Source organism: Copidosoma floridanum, unplaced genomic scaffold (assembly GCF_036245765.1).
Source record: "Copidosoma floridanum isolate Cflo_tuat_1 unplaced genomic scaffold, Cflo_Japanese_pri ptg000019l, whole genome shotgun sequence".
NCBI lineage: Eukaryota > Metazoa > Arthropoda > Insecta > Hymenoptera > Encyrtidae > Copidosoma > Copidosoma floridanum.
In genome coordinates, this window is record NW_028321896.1 from 7,030,020 (window position 1) to 7,049,757 (window position 19,738).

The 19,738-nt window shown below is 33.6% G+C and overlaps 2 protein-coding genes across 7 annotated transcripts; one reads left to right on the forward strand and one right to left on the reverse strand.

Moving 5' to 3' along the window:
• Window positions 1-433: 433 nt before the first annotated feature.
• On the reverse strand, window positions 434-5,062 carry Zyx (lipoma-preferred partner zyxin). 2 transcript variants are annotated; one of them, XM_089592676.1, is made up of 7 exons: window positions 4,922-5,062; window positions 4,667-4,786; window positions 3,506-3,711; window positions 2,594-3,119; window positions 2,029-2,213; window positions 1,498-1,913; window positions 434-1,413 (listed from the first exon to the last, which is right to left on the reverse strand). In XM_089592676.1, exons 3-7 carry the CDS (start codon window positions 3,644-3,646, stop codon window positions 1,164-1,166), a joined length of 1,518 nt encoding a protein of 505 aa, XP_089448802.1. In that variant the 5' UTR covers window positions 3,647-3,711; window positions 4,667-4,786; window positions 4,922-5,062; the 3' UTR covers window positions 434-1,163. The 2 variants fall into 2 exon arrangements, with proteins under 2 accessions (XP_089448802.1, XP_014203441.2); XM_014347955.2 differs by having other exon boundaries at window positions 437-1,413; window positions 2,029-2,360; window positions 4,922-5,060.
• A 759-nt stretch (window positions 5,063-5,821) lies between these two features.
• Mvl (solute carrier family member malvolio) lies at window positions 5,822-19,076 on the forward strand. Of its 5 annotated transcripts, none has more exons than XM_089593475.1 (13): window positions 5,822-6,095; window positions 6,173-6,265; window positions 11,987-12,207; window positions 13,358-13,480; window positions 13,550-13,776; window positions 14,396-14,534; window positions 14,630-14,785; window positions 14,873-15,031; window positions 15,122-15,172; window positions 15,237-15,619; window positions 15,697-15,919; window positions 16,018-16,088; window positions 18,706-19,076. In XM_089593475.1, the coding sequence occupies exons 3-13, from the start codon at window positions 12,004-12,006 to the stop codon at window positions 18,782-18,784; spliced, it is 1,815 nt and encodes a 604-aa protein (XP_089449601.1). In that variant the 5' UTR covers window positions 5,822-6,095; window positions 6,173-6,265; window positions 11,987-12,003; the 3' UTR covers window positions 18,785-19,076. The 5 variants fall into 5 exon arrangements, 4 of the variants coding, with proteins under 4 accessions (XP_089449601.1, XP_014203537.2, XP_089449600.1 ...); XR_016293100.1 differs by lacking the exon at window positions 18,706-19,076 and adding exons at window positions 17,551-17,727; window positions 18,429-18,460 and having other exon boundaries at window positions 5,823-6,265; XM_014348051.2 differs by having other exon boundaries at window positions 5,822-6,265.
• The last annotated feature ends 662 nt before the right edge of the window (window positions 19,077-19,738 follow it).

The following is a 19,738-nucleotide window of genomic DNA, read 5'->3' on the forward strand; positions in this document are numbered from 1 at the left end:
TCGTTTGTCCAAACCAAGAAAGTGCATTGAATTATGATGCATCGCTCTTGCACGAAGCTCCAAAAAACATTATTTGCGCATGGATGGATGTACAACTTAATATTAAAAAAAATATGTTATGTAGATTTATAATAAAAGGTCTAAGTGATCTTAATTCTACAATAATAAAAAACATATGATAAGAGATACATATATATCAAATTCAAAAAATATATATATGTATATTATTTAAGAGAGATAAAATAACCAAAATGCATAATGAAATAAATACAGAAGTAAAAGAATTGAAAAAAAAAGGAAAAAAATACGTAAATGTAGAATGTAGTTATGACGAAGCAAAATTGAGAGCTATAAAACAATTGTAAATCTATGGAAAACCTCTGGGAAAAGTAATAAATCTCATCTGAAATACAAAATACATTTAAATCACTATCAAATAAATTTTTTTATCATCTAATCCTACAGGGTAATTTAAAAAAAAACGTACACATTTGTCATGGAATGATTTAATTTTTTTTTTTTTTAAGCTCATAACATTGAAATAATAACGTAATAAGGTATTTATTATTACACTTAGAAAGAAATCACAATTTTACTACAAACAAGTAGCTTAATCACTAAAATACTTAATTCTTTATTTCATATTTTCTTTCTGTAAGCTATATAAATCAATCTACGACATACAGTATAGAAATACCTGAAGTGTAAAATAAATAACGCTATTCTGCACATTCTTTCATTTGCTAAATACTTGGGCATATACTATTTTAGTGTGTATTTGCCGTTACCTTACGTTGCATTTCCCTACTTACTCAGCAGTTCATAAATACTCTTATAAATCAACCAACAACTCATACGTATTTTAATGAAATTGAAAAATTTTATGTTATTTACAAAAATGCAACATACATAAGCTTTTATAAAATTATACAAAAGTTACTCCTTGCAACTTTAAAATATCTATATCAAATGCTTGTAAAATTGTAGATAATTACCACATGCTAAAAATGCATTCATTTCAGTTTGTAAATTTTCCAAAGATTATTGTAGTAGCATGAAAATGCTGAAAAGTTTTTTTTAAATTCGATATCGTTTTCTCAAAAGTTTGTGCATATAATTTCAGTACACCTTAGTTTGATAAAATGCAGTACTGGTAAATTTTTTTACAATTCAGTCGTCATATGAGACGTTAAGGCCTGTACTCTAGCAGCGTTGCAACTTTTACAAAGAACATGGTCGTCCAAGGGATAACATCCGTCTTCCGAATCTGAAGATAGCACGAGTCCACAATCTTCGCACTTATAGCACTGAATGTGAAAACTTCTGTCAAGGGCTACAACGCGTACAGTTTCGTCTTCGCCTGGTTCAGGCATTATTGGCAACTTGCATACGCAACATCTTGGAGCAAATTTTCTAAATACATAAACCATATTGGTGTTATTAATTTATTCTTCTCTTTAAAACTACAGTATACAAAATAAAAACAAAAAAACTTACTTGTGGAAACATTGTATACAATGTATTTGATTCGTGGCGTCAACTGTGAATGGAATACCATCCAAACTTTGGCCGCAAACTACGCACGTGAAACACGACGGATGATACGGTTTTCCGGTGGCACGTAAAATTCTATCCAAAATCGGCAAAGTGCAGACGCAGCACTTTTCTAAAGTGTTCAAATAGTCCTCCTCGCAGTAGGGCTTACCCTCGAGGGGGTAAAACGGTTTACCTTGCAGATTGACGCTGCAGACGAAGCAGCAAAAGCAACTTATATGGAAGACTTTGTCCATGGCTGAACAACCTGTTCCCTCACCCTCTACTTTTTTGCCGCACTGCGAGCAAATTCCGTATATATCGCCGTCGTCGGCATTATCTTCCATTCCTTGCACCAGGAGATCTGTTAAAACATCTACCTGAAATTTCACGGGTAATGCATGTTTCACTACTAATTTAACAAAGTGTATACAAAATCACTCTTGGAACTGATGAAAGTATAAAATTCTAGGTACAGAAAACTGGGTTTCTTACTTCTTTCACTGGCGATATTTTCCCTTGTGGTTGAGAGGCAGAGCCATAGCCGGAGTACACGGAGTAATTGCAAGACAGCTGTGACGGAGGCCTGGGATTGATCGGCTCGTAAATGGATTCATAAGTGGAGCTGGACTGCGAGCTTGGGCCGTAAATGTCGTTCGGGTATGATTCGGATGGAAAATCTGTTTGGTAAGTCGCTCTTCTTAATTCACTATAACTGGATGATACGGGACTAGGTGGTGGCGGAAGTTCTTCCGGAGGGGGAGGAAAGGTGTTACCTGGTATACAAGAAATGTATTCTGAGGGGTCGGGAGGTGGCGGTAAGTCGTCTAAAATAATGGAGGAAACAACAAAAGTTAATTTAAAACAAAAATAAACCAAACGAATAAATGAATAAATAAAAGTAAGAATAACAAATCAAAAATAAAATGTAATGCATAGATGAAACAAATGAAGGGGAAACAAAGTTGATGAAATTACAAGCATTGGAATTGGTGGTATATGGTTCGTGAGGATGTATTGACGATGTTGTTGCAAAGAATCTTATATTTAGTTGATTTACCTGTGTTATGGCTCTGAGAAGGAATGTTGCAGTAAGTACTTTCAGGTTTTGTAGTGTTCCATTGAATATTGCTGTAAACAATATCTTTTTCTTTTTGTACAGGTTGAGGAACAGGTATAGGTATGGCAGGTTCTATGTTACTGTAAACTACATCCCTTGATGACTGATCAGCAAGCGTTCCACTAGTTCTATCGATTATGTTTGGCACTTGAGGTCCTGGCATATTACCGATGTTAGAGTAAAAGTTTTTTTCGTCGTATCTATTTTGGTCATAATTGAACACAGGGTCAAATTTGTCTTGTAGTTGATTTGCATACAAATTTTCGTTTTTCTGGTAAAACTTTGAAGAGTCAGATCCATTTGTCGATGTGAAACGTGCATAATCATTTTTTTCGGCATTATGCGATACATAGGGAGCTGGAGAGTTCATGTACAGATTATTAGCTTTGTCGATGGATCCAGTATTGTTTAATACTGTGCTGTATGACGGTATTGATGCACCCTTTATAGAATAACTTTGCGGTACCTGCAAGAAAAAATAATACGAATTATATTTTTGCAACTTGTTGCAATTAAAATTCCCTTGAATACAGATAAATGTTACAATAAAAGTATAATCTAAAAAGGCTAAAATTTACTAAAAGAGAAACGAAATTATATCATCTAACATATAAATATATATTTATATCTTTTTTCATATTGCCCAGTAATTTAGAAATGATAATAAAACTGTTTACATTACAAAAAATACTCGTAATATTCGTTACTCGAAAAAATTACCATTTTTACAGTTCCATTAAATGAATGCATTTGAAAAAAATTATTGTGATCAGTACAAAAATAGATATGTAATGAAATGAATTAAACTGCCAAATACATCACGTTATGTGTAGAAGATTGCAATTAACTGACCTGTGGTAGTGACTTTTTTGGCTTTGGTGGAACTGCTGGGCCAATTTTTTTCCCAGTCTTCATAGTTTTTCCATCGGGGCTTCCATCAAGCGAAAGCTGCAAGCTTGCAATTTGCTGTTCCAAGTTTCCAACGTTAGACATCTTGCCTAGGTTTCTTACTGCCTTGTATAAGTGATTGTTTTTGCACAATCTTATAAGGAATCAACCTGAAATTTTAATACATGAAAAAAAAAGACATGAAAAGAGAGAATCCAAAAAATAAAGTCTCTTTTTTAACTATTCGAAAACTTAGCGCTTTTTTATCAAACCATCAACGTAGTCTGCAAAATACAAAGAGCAAGGCATCTTATTCATAAATTATTATGATTAGTGATAAGAAGCAGATGGCCCACTCAAGATGATGGAACTAACGACCCTGCACAAAGATGAACAGCTACCACGTAAGTAAAGATTAATTACGCACCCGGTAATACTTGGCCGTCTCTAGACTATCTTTACCATGGTGGCCCTAAAAAAGCTCTGCTTACACTTTTAAATAATGCTTTAGTTTCTACTTGGGTACATGACATATACAATTATCCACATCAGCACAATATATGATCATGATCTCTGTTCTCATTACATAATATCTGATTCAACTCCTTTAACTTTGATTGTGGCTGAGACTGTGAATAAGTGTGTCTCTTATCATCATTTTTTCTCATAAACATCAAGTGGGTAGGTAAAAAAGCAAACAAAACCATGACTCATACACAAACAAGCACGAATGACACATACGTACTTGTTACAATAAGCCAAAGTTTTTTCTTCCTGAATTCTAAAAAACTTAAAAAACACATTCACCTCATAGGTTTATTTTTTTTTCCCAACTCACTCTCGAATAAGCGCGGAACGCATCTTCATCAAATATAATTTTTCCTAATCCAACATAAATCTCGGATAAGATATAAGCACGTACAAACGAAACTAACGAAAAAGAAAAAAAGAAACGTGGCGCGAGAAGATAAGAGAATCCGGGATTTGTCGTGCTCTTAAGCCCGTGTGAGAGACCGAGTTGAAACGTTGCAGGGAGACTTATCAGGGCGTTTACCTTGCGAATATATAAAACAGTGAGACTCCAAACTTCGGTGGGAATGTTTATGATTTTTTCAATGTACTTACTTTATACGCTGTTATCCAGCTTCCAAGAAGAACTTGCACTATGTGGACAATGAATACTTGAATGCGCGGTGACGCCTTCTTGATGACAGCGGTGCAGTGGATGGTGGCGAACGGGCGGAACTGTCGGATTAAATTAAAAGTATTCATGTACTTATTTTCACTGTACTGCCTTTGTAATACGTTAACGTTACTCTCTCAGCTCTCTCTCTCTCTTTTTTTTTACGTACAATGAAATTGAAAGTAATAAAACTTTACCTATATATAGCAAATAGCAAGTTGCAAGCTAATACGTGCTGCAGACTGCGGACGCAGACGTCGCAGACACTGCAAGTGCAGACTATATATATAGTGCAGCAGCACGTCAACTATTAATGACGTACAACAAACTAATAGTACGTGGTGGTGGTATGATGACTAAGTTTTTTTGCATTCGATTCGCATGCCTCATGCCAGTCACTTTTAGGTACAATACTACAATTTAGCTGACAAATAGGTACTAAAGGTCATGAGTGTTGCCATTTACACCTTTTACATTGCGAATGAGACGAATCTGACTTTTGGAACGCACCCACCCGATCCCCATTTAACTCTGATCGGTAATCGGTAAATACTTTTTGGAGTTGACACTTATCTGGGTATGGTAAGGACTCTTGATAAGGTAGAGTGCCTTTTTACCAGACGATAAAAGTCGTCTGCTCTTTTTTTGTTTCTTAATTCTGTTTATTATTGATAAGTTATTATCAGATCATGTAATTATTACGTCCTCCAAGTTAATGACATAACTATCCGTTGAATGTTTCAATTTCGTTGGTGATGACGATAAAAAATAAATGATGCAAAACACGTGCGCGCAAAAATGTCTTCATCAGCTTATACAGTCGTAAATTAAAAAATGGAAAGAAAAAATATGTCATGTACTTACCTGTAAATTCAAACATTTTGGAGCCCACTATTTATTTGAGAAGCGTTTGTACGTTTTATTAAGTATACATACGCTTGCAAATCAAAATCAAGTGTACCGTTAAAACAGACGGACATATGTACACACAACTATAGTTTCATTTTCATGTAATAAAAAATGTTAATTCAGATAAGTAGGTACACGTAAAGAAGAGAGAGCCATTCTTCGCTGGTATAGTGCACAACGCACTGTGCAGTGCGGACGTAGACACTCTTGAGGGAACGAGGGGTGTTCCGGTGTTAGCTCGTCTCGCCTGTAAATAATACCATTACAGTGGAAGCTGTTTAGTTTCATTGTTTACATTTTTATTTTATTTTTTATTTATTTCTGTTCAGTTATTTACGTGTGGTTGAGTGTAAGGGACAATAAACAAGTTGAAGTGTCAAATGTCATAAGTTTACTTTTCACATACCTACACCTCCCACAAAACACTTGTTGGTTAACTTTGTTATTGGATGTTGTGCTACCGTAAGATAAACAAAGAATACGCTTTAGATATGACTTCTGCATAATTGCATAACACATGTATCAATTTACCAAAACAGTACATATACTATGAGGACCAGCTGACAAGGTTTTGCTTCTCTCCTGAGCAGCTTCAAAAAACTTATGCACAAAAAAAATAAGTAAAAGTTATTGTAAGTATTATTTACTTCTACCTATCCTGTAGCGTAGTCTATATTGTACGTTTTTATTGAGTTGAGTACTTCAATACCATTCAGAAGATCAGTCAAATGTTCTATGTAAATGGACAATGCATGTGGTTTTGAAAAAACTTCAGCTGGAACAAACAGTTTGCTCGCATGATGTTCACTTGGTATTTTTTTGTTAATGCTTTGTTCCATAATTTTGCAAGGAAGCTATTAATCAGACAATAGGTAAGTACTGTTTGGAAAAAGCCAAGCTGATATCATCTGCAGCAGAAATATAACGTGTGTATATGTGTATATGAAGTAAATATACATGTTTATGTGTGTGTAGATAAACTTTTTTTACAATAATTTTCAAATGTGTAAAACAGCTTTTCTGTACATTTAAGGGACATTAACGACTTTTATTTATGTGTACTATGATGTTGAATTTTTTTAATTTATGCCCCATGCAATCTACACTTAACATCATTTTAACATTCTATTTAAAACATTTTAAAATAATATAAAATTAATTAAGAGTAGAGAGTATGAATTTACAACAATAATTTTGATTATCAATAACAGCACCACAATTACAAAAATTTTTGTTAGTAAAATTCGTGCTGTATTTAATAGTAGACAATACTAATGTATCACTGTACAAATAAATTACTTGAATCATTTAAATATGACAGTGAGTTCATTGCTTTGAAAAATTTTCTAATTGTGATGTTTTAATTATAAATCATCACATGCCTTACTTAGAATTTCAAAAAAAAAATCCTAATCGAGAATAAAATTAAAATAGGAAGACAACATTTATTTTAGTCATTAACATATTATAAACTACTTAAAAAGTCATTGACGCGTGGATTAACAGCTGGTATAGCGCTTAGTGGGGGCTCAATTGTTCATTAGAGAAAAAAAAAAAAATAAATAGAATTTAATGACTTGGAAGTTCTTTCCAACTGGCCGTGATGCATCACAGGCCTTAGAATTTAAAACAAAGAATCCTAGTCGACAAGAACATTAAAATAGGAAGATAACATTTATTTTAGTCATTAACATTATAAACTACTTAAGAAGTCATTGACGCAAGAACTAACAGCTGGTATGGCACTCGGTGTAGGCTCAATTATGTAGTAGAAAAAAAAAAAAAATAAATAAAACAAAATAAAATTTAATGACTTGAAAGTTTTTACTAACTTATAGAATCATTTGATCTTTTAAAATTAAAATATGATAAAACACATTATTGACTGAGAGGTACGATATTTATTGTGTTACTTGTTGAATTGATCGAGGCGTTAAATAAAGAAGATAAGAGATTAATTGTGATTGATGACGCCATAGTATGCTAATCGAATAAAAGCACAGTAAAACATCGGGTACAATCTGGTTGTCTGTGTGATATAAATCTATTATTATTTTTAAGGAGTATTTCAATAAAAATATTTAAAATACAATGTGTATCGCATAACACGAAAAAATTACAATAATAATTATTTTTATCTGATGCTTCTTACCAGTAGAAAGTGTCTACAGAATTAGCACTATTGCATTTGCATTATTACTCAGAGTTTTCATTTTGACACCGATAAAAACCGGAATTGATAATATTGATTAACCAATAGTTAATTACTAAAAAAATTTTATAAATAACTAGGTGCGAAATTCTTTTATCTTACATATGAGTAAACGATTATATCTTTTCTTCGAGGAAAAAAACTTGCGAGCTCTTGATTAAAGGATTAAAAATATCTAGCTTTATTCTATGATGCATTTTCTTATGCATGTTTTTTTAAATCCTATTAATATTAAAGAATTAGATTAGCAAGTGAATACATATAACTTCGCTATTTTCGATAAAAAATCACTTATTTCAATTGGCATTTTTATGAATAAATTTGTGAACAATAAAAAAATGTTTATTTAATTTATTCAAGCAAAAAGGGTTTGTCGTCATTTTTATTATCAAAAAAGTACAAAACTCAGGAGACTTCGTAGATGTTTTCCTCCACATTAGTTTAATTTTTTTTTTTTTTTTTTTTACTACTAACAAAACCTAATTAGAAGTAAAAGTTAAGCATTATTTTAGTAACCTGTTTTAATAAAAACTGAAACATTCCCAAGGAATCATAACAATAATGATGATTATTATTTTTTTATTATTCAATAAGCCGATCCTGTAGATCCAACAGGGTAAACACAATATGATATATTTGTAGGAACTGTGTATTCTCACGTATATGCCCCTATCTGATTGGATCAGAGTAGATAATAACTACGTGTCGTTGATCATATGTGAAGATTCATCTATCTAGTGAGTCTTTATTTTGAGATTACTGTGATTGAACAACACAAGATACCAATATATTAAAATTTAGATGTGTGAAAAAGGGGGAGATAGTCTCATACATAACTTTTTTTTTTTTTTTTTTTTTTTTTTTTTTTTTTTTTTTTTTTTTTTTTTTTTTTTTTACAACAAACAACTAGTCTTGTCAATATTTTTCGTGTAAAAGTACCCGCTGTTATTCGTAAATAGATAATCGTTTCGTTAACAGCTGAGATTAGAATTATATGGTTTTAATAGCTTCTTTATTATTTTGGGTAGGTTGGTAAACACTTTTTTTTTTTTTTTTTTTTTTTTTTGAAGGCCTTACCAAGTCGAAAAAAATAAATTCCTCGAATAAAAAAAACATTAAAATGTCTTTTAGTGAATTACTTTGTCAAGTATATTTAGTACATCTGCTCTAGGTTATCTCTTCTATAGCTAATGACTTACTGTACTGATTAATTAACACTTACGTGGCATTTATCAATATCATTAACAGAATATGTAGTTTATGTTTTTTTCTTTGAAAAAGCGTAGTTATTTTAAAGTATATGTTTTTATATGTATGCGTCAATTTATAAAAAAAATTTGGTAACGTACGTAACTTTTTTTTTTTTTTTTTTTTTTTTTTTTAATTTAACCTTTTAAATAAAAATTTATTGCTAAGTGATAACTTTCTGGCATAAAATTTTTGTGCATTTAAAAAAAAACAAAAAAAAAACAAATAATACCATTTTCATGAGTCTGGAAAATTTTTCCGTTTCTGAATCTTATTATTATTATTATTATATCATTATTTTATGGATTTTTGAAACGAATTAGTCTAAAATCACGCAGCTCTACATTGTTACACTTATTTTTTTACTAATATAAATTTGCGTTGAACAAAGATTAACGCACGTTAATATACTCTGAATATTTTGTATTGTTCACGCTATTATATGACGTTACAAAATAGCTTCTAAGTACCAACGATTCTTCAAACTTATTTTTCCTTACTCGTGTTACTTACCAACTTATCATTGCAGATGTTGAATAAAAGCAAGCGCAAGAGAGAGAAAAAAAAATTTTTTAGATTTTCCGAATAGAAATAAGAGTTTTTTCCTCATTAGTATATGTGGTTGATTACTCGCGGGACTTCCCCGATCTTTTTCGATACTATACGCATGACTCCGATTAGGCGTTTATTTCTACGATAAATCTTTTGATTTTTCATTCCCAGTAAATATTTGTGTTTATTTTAATAAAGTTATCCACACATATCTAAGATAAAAGAATTATTAACATAAAGTTTTTCGGTGGTCATTTTCTCCCTTGAAATACATATTTTGTGCTCCTCTTGCGCGTAATTTAGCTCGAAACAAGAAAAGAAAGTAAAAATTTGTAAAAATAGTAGTAAAAGGCATATCAAATTTTCATCACAAAATCACGATAGTTACAAGCCAAAAATAACACCATTAGCCAGTAATCTTCAACTTTTGGACCTCCAAAACGATTTCCTCTTTAAATCGCTGCAAAGCTCAACTTGCATCATCGCAATTACAACGCTTGGTTTCCGACGCATCGGCGCGTCCGATTTATTATCTCCTTCCGAATACCCCGGAGGCTGACGCACGGGAAAAAAAGAAAAAAAAACCGAAACAGACACGCTTGGTGTATGTACAGTTCCTAGCACGCGCAGAGTGACATTCAAGCGCGCGGGGGGAAATCGGCGAGTCTCGTTGATCATTGGCCGCGCGTCTGCCGTTTTTTTTTTTCATCATGCATTTATATACACATATATGCACTTGAAAAGCAAAAGTGCGAGGGAGGACGGAGGAAGAAAAAGAAGATCTATCTTCGCTCGCTGGAAACGCCGCTTGTGCTGGTATTTTATACACGCGCGTGCGAGCCTCGTGCGATTAATTCGCGTACGCGTGTGTACGTGTATAGGCACCCTACGTGTATAATTAATAAATCGTCGGGTCCTGAGCTTCGCTCGTCCACTCGAGTGCGCTCAGTCCCGCGGTGCGCGTCGGTTCAATTTTTGCACAAACGCCAACTACACTTGTACCTTTTTTTTTTTTTTTTTTTTTCGAATTCGGTGCGCAAGTGATGGTGACAGCGGCGTTCTCGTGTACGTAGAGTAATATTCGCACGCTTGCGTGGACAATGTCGAAGCAACTCTGAATCATTGGCTCTGTACGTGTGCGCATTAGGTATTTTAGAGTGATATGATAATTCAACAGTGCATACATATATATGTCACGCGTCGATGACGAGCGCTCAGATTTTTTTATTTCTCACGTTTTCTCGCTTCGTGTTTTTTTTTTTTTCTTCCTTTTGTTTCACGTGTCGCGTTCGAAACCTTCCAAAATCATCCATTTCTTGTATATTGATTTATTATTTTCATACATGCAGTAAAAATAATTTCGAGCGGTGTATTACATCGAAATGATTAATTTGGCCCGGTCGATGCAGCTTGTAATCCGAGCGAGCCTCGCGCGACGTGTTTTACGGCGATGTGGATTTAAATTATCGGCGATCGCGTTTGCCTCTCGCACCGACGGGCCTTCGAGCGCGCGCTCGTTAAGTCTTTTGTTCTACGCGTTGGCAATTTCGATGTGTATTTTTAAACACGTGTGCGGTTTTTTTATTTTCACTAACGTTGCTTTTGTTCATTTCTCACTGTATGACTGCATGTACGGGAATAACTTTTAGTTTTGAATTTGCTTGTAGTGTTTCGTTGGGAAATATTTACTATACGCTCAAAGAGTGCATCCATAACTCTTTTTGATAAAAAAAAAAAAAAAAAAAAAAAAAAAAGGTAAATCATACAAAGTATGACATACACGTTGTTCCATTGTGTAATTTTTATAATTGCATCAGAACATAACTTAACGCGCAATTATAGACGCTGTAATTTATGGACATTTGTAAATCATTTAGTCAAACGTTGATTGCAGTGTTAAATACGGTTCGATCAAAAATAATTCTTTCGTAGATTTATTTTTTCAATATATTCACATTAAATTTGAACACTCGTCAGTCAAAGAGGCGAAATACCGGCACTGCTCTGATTCGGCGTGTTTTGAGCTGTACTGCATATTTAAAAAAAGAAAAAGCTTTAGAAAGGTACATCGATTCAACGCTATTCATAAAAAAAAAAAAAAAAAATGGTATACCTAAGAACTTAATCATTATTATTACTATTTTATTTTTTTTATAAAGCGTGGAACCAATATATATATATATATATATATATATAATATACTTAATTTGTTCAAAAAAAAAAATAAATAAAAAAGTTCATTTATAAATATATTTGCGCCCAGAAAAAAGAAAAGAAGGAATACTTAAACTAAAATCACATATAATGTTACACTTCGGGATAATTTATTACGTGTCGACAGTGTGCAATCGTAAAGTCATGGGGCCGGACAGAAAGAGCAACAGAGCTCCTTCGCGCTGGGGCGAGGATGGCACGAGTGCCGAGGTGACGACCAACAGCCATGCCTACCCGGTTACCACTAGTCCGGCCAGCAATAAGCCTACGGAGAGTACCTCGTTGTCGCCCAACTCGAACCAGACGTACTTCGCCGAGGCCAGGGTCAGGATACCCGATGACGACAGTGTAAGTGTGTGGCTTTATCGTTGCGTACATATGTATATTATGGTTTTTTTTTTTTTTTTTTTTTTTTTTCTTTTTTACCACGTTTATTCGCACATAATCGGCTTTTCTTCATATGCGTATGTCGAATATTATTTAACGCCGAGACAACAGCACAATGGTTATTAAAACTTTTATTTCCCAATTGAAAAAAAAAAACTAATAAATAATACCTGTAACTTGACTCGTGTAGTCGTCGTGGCGAATATTAACATGTACATATTTTTTAACGTTTATATTCGATTCCCCAGTAAAACAGCTGAATTCAGTTGTTATCGTTTGATCCGTTTAACTTTTTTTTTTTTTTAACAACTCTAGCCTTTTTTAATCACCAGGTTTACGAATATGGATTTTAGTATGTAGCTCTTATCTGTCATTCTTTGCAGCACTTATGTGGATCATTGTGCCAAAGTTTTATCATTTCACGTTTTCATGTCCCAACCAATTAGAAGAAAAAAAAAAATAAAAATAAAAAACAGCGTTTATTTAAAAGCCATGTCAGAGCCTATGTGTTAATTGTTATTTTTTTATTTAACACGTGTTTCGAGGTAAAACCAAAAATGACATTGATCAGTGCAACGAAGGTGTCTAAAAAGGGTGTCTTAAAAGGGTTCAGTTGTTAGTCCAGTAAATACTTTTCGACATGATCAAAGCATGTAATAGGACATGTGAGAAAAAATGGCATACCAAAAAGAGCGATTCCGTGCATTCGCCGAGTAACCGTGGTCATACCTACATAAGTAACGCGGAAAATCTTTGTTCTCTTTTTTTTTTTTTTTTTTTTTTTTTTTTTCCTCGAAATGAAAAAAAAATACTTCCATGCATGGATAGCCCATTCATTCGTATATGCTGTAACGAAACAACTCTGCCGATCTACCCTATATGTACATGTGTACTCGGTACACGCGTTACTTGATTCATGAAAAAAAATTTCATTATTGTAGTATTCGTTTGCATTTTCTCGTTAACGCGTTTCTTCCTGTATATACACACACACATATCTACACATATCTACACACATAAAAGGTGTTAAACGCGTGAAAAGTTTTAAAAAATCTTCTTTTTTTTCCTCGTGGCAAACAAAATTAACATTTGCATTTTTTTTCTTTTCCAGGGCCGGTTTAGTTTTAGAAAACTATGGGCTTTCACGGGACCAGGATTTTTGATGTCCATAGCCTACCTGGATCCCGGCAACATAGAATCAGATCTACAATCCGGTGTGATAGCTAGATACAAGGTGAGCAAACAATAATTATTATTTAATTTTTTTATTTTTCTCAAAAAACGCAAATTTCTTTGTTTGCAGTTATTATGGGTACTGTTGAGCGCCACGGTATTGGGCCTCGTGATGCAACGACTGAGCGCTCGGCTCGGTGTAGTGACCGGTCTCCACCTGGCCGAGATGTGCTACAGGCAATACAAAAAAGCTCCCAGGCTCGTACTTTGGATCATGATCGAGATAGCCATCATTGGCAGCGACATGCAGGAGGTCATAGGCACGGCCATTGCACTCTATCTACTTACCGACAAGAGGTGCGTGTATTGCGTCAACGAGAAATAAATTGCAAAAAAATAGAGCGAGAGAGATAAAGACAAAGATGCCGATTATTGTGATTGTCATTATTTTTATACGAACAATACGCTCGGGCGCGCGTGTTCGCGTCGACCTCCTTTTCCCGCGTTATCGCGATGTTTGCACGAAGGTTTAGAGTCGCGCGTTATCGTTTCTTCTTTTTTGCAGGTCCCCGAATCATATACAGTCGAAATAATTAATTGGCGCGTATACGCGTCCCTTTTTCGATTGACGCTCGAGATGCAATTTTCGAGTGTGTGAAAGTACGTAGCGATTTCACGACGATTGTGTCCGATCGGCAGACACGTTGACAGGTCTCGATCGTATCGGTACGATAACGTAATTATCTATGGATAAAGTGAGAACTCTCGTCGATATATTGATATCCCGTTTTAAAATATGAAAAATAGTAAGATTGCCCTTAACATTTAAAAATTACAATCTGATTTTTACGCCTGTTAATCGTCAACCCTGCGTCGATTACTGACAACTTTTGTGTGATTTGCAACGAAACGCCAAAAAAATATGACGCACGTGTGGTACATTGGTCCCATGAGTTGACAAAAATTCTCCTTGCAGGCTTCCACTGTGGGCCGGAGTCCTGGTCACAGCAATCGACACGTTCACCTTCTTGTTTCTAGACAAATACGGTTTGAGGAAGCTCGAGCTCTTCTTCGGCTTTCTTATATCCGTGATGGCGGTGACGTTCGGCTACGAGGTAAACAAGACCCAGTGGAAAAATTTAATTTTACTCGCTCATAATTAATTATATAAAATACAGCAATATCAACATTTTTTTTCCACGTTTTTCAGTACTTTGTGTCGGCGCCTCCGCAGCTGGAAGTCATCAAAGGTATGTTCACGCCGTGGTGCGCGAATTGCGACAGCACCGTTTTGATTCAAGCGGTCGGCGTCATCGGTGCCGTCATTATGCCCCACAATTTGTACCTGCACAGTGCACTAGTCAAGGTAAAACCATGAAATTTTGTTTGTACTATTTAAAAAAAAAAAAAATTTTTTTTCTTACACCTTTGTGTGCTTGTGTGTGTATTTCAGTCACGAGACATCGACCGCGGAAAGCCTAACAAAATCAAGGAAGCAAACCGGTACTACTTCATCGAGGCCGCCATAGCCCTGTTCATCTCTTTCATCATCAACGTCTTCGTGGTCTCGGTTTTCGCTCACGGACTCTACGGAAAAACCAACAATGACGTGGTGAGCTGCAGGTTTTTTTCCTTCCGCCGTCACGTTGTCAATTCATTTCTTTTTAAATTACAATATTTACCTGTGTATTCTAATTTTCAGCACCAGCTCTGCGTCGACAACAAGTTCCAGCAAGGAATCGATATATTCGAGGTAAGCGCTTCATGCCTTCGACAAAAACGATCACGTCGTACTTATTGTCCGCTCGGTTTTTCAGACAAACAACGCGACGATCGAAGCCGATCTGTACAAAGGTGGCATCTATCTGGGCTGTCAATTTGGCTTTGCAGCGATGATCATCTGGGCGATCGGTATCCTAGCCGCTGGCCAGTCGTCCACCATGACCGGTACCTACGCCGGCCAATTCGCCATGGAGGGCTTCCTGAATCTCCAGTGGGCCAGATGGAAGCGAGTCCTCTTCACCCGTACGATCGCCATCGTGCCGACCTTTGCGCTTGCCTTTTTCGCCAACATCAACGACCTCACCGGTATGAATGACTTGCTCAACGCGGTTATGAGTCTGCAGCTTCCGTTTGCCGCGCTGCCGACCATCGCTTTTACGAGCAGCGTCACTATAATGGGAGAATTCAAGAATCGATTGTCAGTGCTTTATTATTTAACATGTTGCTGCGCACGTCGTCATACATACGTTACATAAATACGTTTTTCATTTGCAGATTTACCAATATTATCGCTACGGCATTGTCGTTGCTCGTCATATCGATAAACGTGTATTTCGTCTACGACACGGTGTCCAGTAAAATCCAGTATGATACGAGCTACAAACTTGAAATCATAGCGACGATAATCATCTTTGCCATTTTGTACTTGTTGTTTTGCTTTTACCTCTGCATTCACATGGCAATCAGCATGGGAGCAACTTCTCTGAACAACGTTCCGGTTTGTTTGCTTTCTTTCTTTCTTTTTTTTTTTTTCCACTTCTCACGCTCGTGCAAACGAGTTTTTTTTTATTTACTAAAAAAATATTTCGTTTGCAGATTATTGCCAAGTACGTTGGTGGGCCGATTGAACCAACTTTTGGATTGTCAAGTCCGATTGCTTATGCGAGGTAAGGCCAATGAAAATAGCAAAAATATTTCGTTGAAATACTCCGATAATCAAGTCTCAGATGGAGAATTGTCAAAATGACTAATTTTACATGCACACTTTTATCTCCTGATGGTTTATTAAATTGTGTTAAAATGTAATAATTACTCGTTGGTATGGAATTCTGTGCCAAATTAATCATGTTCAATGTCATTGGAAGACGATAATTCGTCACTCTCTACTGTTGTATGCTTCCACTTACAGCAGAAGTTGAGTGAGAATTTAAATCATTTGCTTTTGCTTTGGTATACTTTTACATTCACATATTATAGATATATTTATACCTACATTTTTCTGGTGGAGGTTTGTGGTGCAATTTTTTTTTTTTCGTGTGCAATAACTCAAGTGCAAAGTTTTTTTTTATACAGTCAATGGAAGCACTCAATGCTCTCTAATCGTTTATCATGGTACAAGTCACTTTAGTGACTTGAGGATCATGCGTTACGATATTTTATTTACGTTGCCGAATGGAATTGATGTATACTGTAAATAACAAAGAGCCGGTAAATTACTGTTACAAGTCTATTAACTTCTCTGTAATATAAAGGCGGAAAATAATTTTTATAACGATGCGTTGAAAGTTCTTGCGATCGTTATTTTTTTAGATCTATTGTATTTTATATGAAACTTTTGAGGAATATATTGATAAACAATTTTTGTTTTTTTTTTTGGGTGAATTGTGTACAAAATATTTATTAATGAAATCGTTGTTATGCGATTGTTATGATAAGTTGTAAATAATCAATATATGTAAAATGTATTTTACGAAGCTATTGATTCATTAAATTTTTATATTCTACATGTGCAATCTTACATTCTAGCGCTGTGAAAGTTATTAACACAAAATTTTATTAATTTTACTAATAAATTGTCGACTAATTATCATCGTTCATTCATCAAATTATTCAATTCATTGGAATATGTATATTTAATGCATTAAATTGTGTACTTTTTGTGTCTTAACTAATTATCGACAGTTAAAGTAATAAATTTAATTGGAGTACTTGACTCATCATTCAAGTGAATGAAGAACTGAAAGAGCTGCGAAAAAGTCCTAACAGCATGATACTGCTGTTAAAAATAAAATCTGTTCCTGGCATCCTGTAAAAATGAAATCCTTGTTTTTAAAAATTCCACTCGAAAAATGTTTATTAGAGAGAAATCCTTTTAAACAAAGCAAAAACAAATATATTCGCACAATTCCTTTGAATTTATTAAAAAAAATTTTTTAACAGTAAATCCATAGCATTTTCTGATTAAATGAACTTTTTTCGCTGTTTTACGTTTACAAGTTCTGATGAAAATGCTCAGAGAAACATTTTATTCGTTTACAACTACAAATAAATTTCCGTGATATAGTCGTAAAAGAAAAATCAAATTAACAGTTATAATAATCAACGACATTTATTTGTCCATATGTCCAGTTTCCACAACATTGAAGCATTGTCCGTAGATGCCTAAAGAACGTTCGAAAAAAAACAAAGATCCATACTGCCTCTCGTAATCACGAATCCGACACGCAATCATGTGTAATGTGTAAATAGGATCCCGAAAAATTCATAAAAGTTGTTCGCTATTACATCGGCTTCACATCAACTATGGTACGTAAGTTTGGCCAAAATGTGTGGGCATTTGTGTGCAAAAAAAAGTAGTCCAATATAGTATATAGGTTTTTTTTTATTAGCATAGTTATATTTTGTTAATTGATTTTATGAAAAGGATGCTTGCTCGAAAGTATTTTAAAAGTTGGAGCTTTTTTTTTTTTTTTTTTTTTTTATAGTAGTTGTGTGTGGAAAAATAAGAGTTTTTAAAATTAATAATAGTGGAAAATACCAATTTTCCACAATTTTTTTGTAAAATTTATTATTATTATTATCATTGTTAATATTATTTTTATTTATATTAGCTGTGAATGACGTGGATTAGTATTTTTTTTGTAAAATTGATTTTTATTATTGGCTGTGAATGATGTAGATGAGATTTATTGTGTTTGTTTATCATAGAAACACGAGCTTTTTTTGTTGTTTTGAAACGTTTGCATTGCGTGATTTGCTTTGAGCTGTTGATGTTTTAGCATTCGTCGAAATTTCACAAGATTTCTTTGAAAATTTAATATTTTTATATTCGTTTTTTTGCCGGAAATCGGTATTTTAATTAATGCTGGCTGAATGATAATTTCGACGACGTTTGTCATTATTTTTTTTTATGATCTATTTTTATTATAATTAACTAACTTCATCACAATTAACTAACTAACGTTTACTTTCCTTTTCCGCACACTTTTTTCCGATACTCACAAAAGTATGAGCAAACGTTGTTGAAGACACTCTCAAGGTGAGACTTAATGTTTTTTCTTTTCATTTTGCTGAAAATTGTGGTTGATTTATATTTTTTTTCTTCTTTTGTTTTATCGTTGCTTTTTTTCGTCTTTTGTTGAGTATATATGAGTAACAATAATTTATTGTTGACAGTAAAATAGAGCATGTTACAAGAAAAAAAATTATAGTAAAATAATTTTTTGGTCTTAGTTAAAAAACCGTCGATATGATGATAATAAAAATAATGTAAATATTTTACAGAAAAAATTCAGCATACACCAGTGACAATAGTGTGGCCGGAAGATACAACGCGAGTGATACCGTTTTCACGTTGACGTGATTACGTGAATCATCGGTGTTTCTATTGTTGTATTTGTTTATTCGTGTTACAGCGGTTGTAAAAATGATTCAAGAAAAAAAACAAACCTATTTTTATTACGTACAATAAGTTATATTATAATAAATGCATAATTTAATACTAAGATTGTTGTGTACAGTAAATAAGATGAGGATTTTTTGCCATGAATTCGAGGTAGTGGTAAATCCGAACAAAAACAGCGTGAGGTATGATTATGTAATCAGAAACATTTTTGTTTTTTGTAAAATAAATACAGACATTTTGCTCATAAAAATATATCTTTATTATTGTGTGACAATATATCATTTTTGTATACGTTGAAAAATATTTTTGTTTCAAAAGCAGTTACAATATTATTTTTTTTGTTGTTGTAGTAAATATGTATTAAAATTAATTTTCGGCTAGTCTACTAAAACAAAAAAAAACCAAACTATTTTTTCTACTTTTCATTAAATGTTTATCACAATCGAAACAGAAAAGTGTTTCGATAAGGCTCAATTGAAAATCTATCCATAAACCATAGCAAGTGTACATTCCAGTAACTAATACAAATTTAACACTTGTTCGAACAAAACGTTCAACTTATTATTATAAAGACTAGACAGGCGTTTATACCCTAAAACAATAAATACAAAGTAACGTTTATATTTTGAACTAATTTTGTTACTCTGTAAACTATTATGCTTCACCACGAAACTCTAAACATAACATAAATAATATTTAATCACGTCATAAATCGGACTTATACGATCGGCTTAACTAAAAAAATTAAATTTCATTTAAATTTAAAAAATCGATTTAGTTTAAAAAACGATTGCTTCACTTGTTAAAATAGCGCAAAAAATAATAAAATACTTATTTTTGTCTACAAATTACAATGGCACAATTTTCCTGTCTAGTTATATACATTGAAAGTTACACAATGAATAAAAAATG

Excerpts from the sequence above, each read along its gene's own strand:
- Zyx (XM_014347955.2), bottom strand. The coding sequence starts at position 3,646 with ATGTCTAACGTTGGAAACTTGGAACAGCAAATTGCAAGCTTGCAGCTT. Across the intron at positions 2,361-2,593 it reads TTCTCAGAGCCATAACACAG|ACGACTTACCGCCACCTCCC; the intron begins GTAAATCAACTA and ends CCATTATTTTAG. Across the intron at positions 1,914-2,028 it reads AAATATCGCCAGTGAAAGAA|GTAGATGTTTTAACAGATCT; the intron begins GTAAGAAACCCA and ends GTGAAATTTCAG.
- Mvl (XM_014348051.2), top strand. The coding sequence starts at position 12,004 with ATGGGGCCGGACAGAAAGAGCAACAGAGCTCCTTCGCGCTGGGGCGAG. Across the intron at positions 13,777-14,395 it reads TATCTACTTACCGACAAGAG|GCTTCCACTGTGGGCCGGAG; the intron begins GTGCGTGTATTG and ends TTCTCCTTGCAG. Across the intron at positions 15,620-15,696 it reads GGAGAATTCAAGAATCGATT|ATTTACCAATATTATCGCTA; the intron begins GTCAGTGCTTTA and ends TTTCATTTGCAG.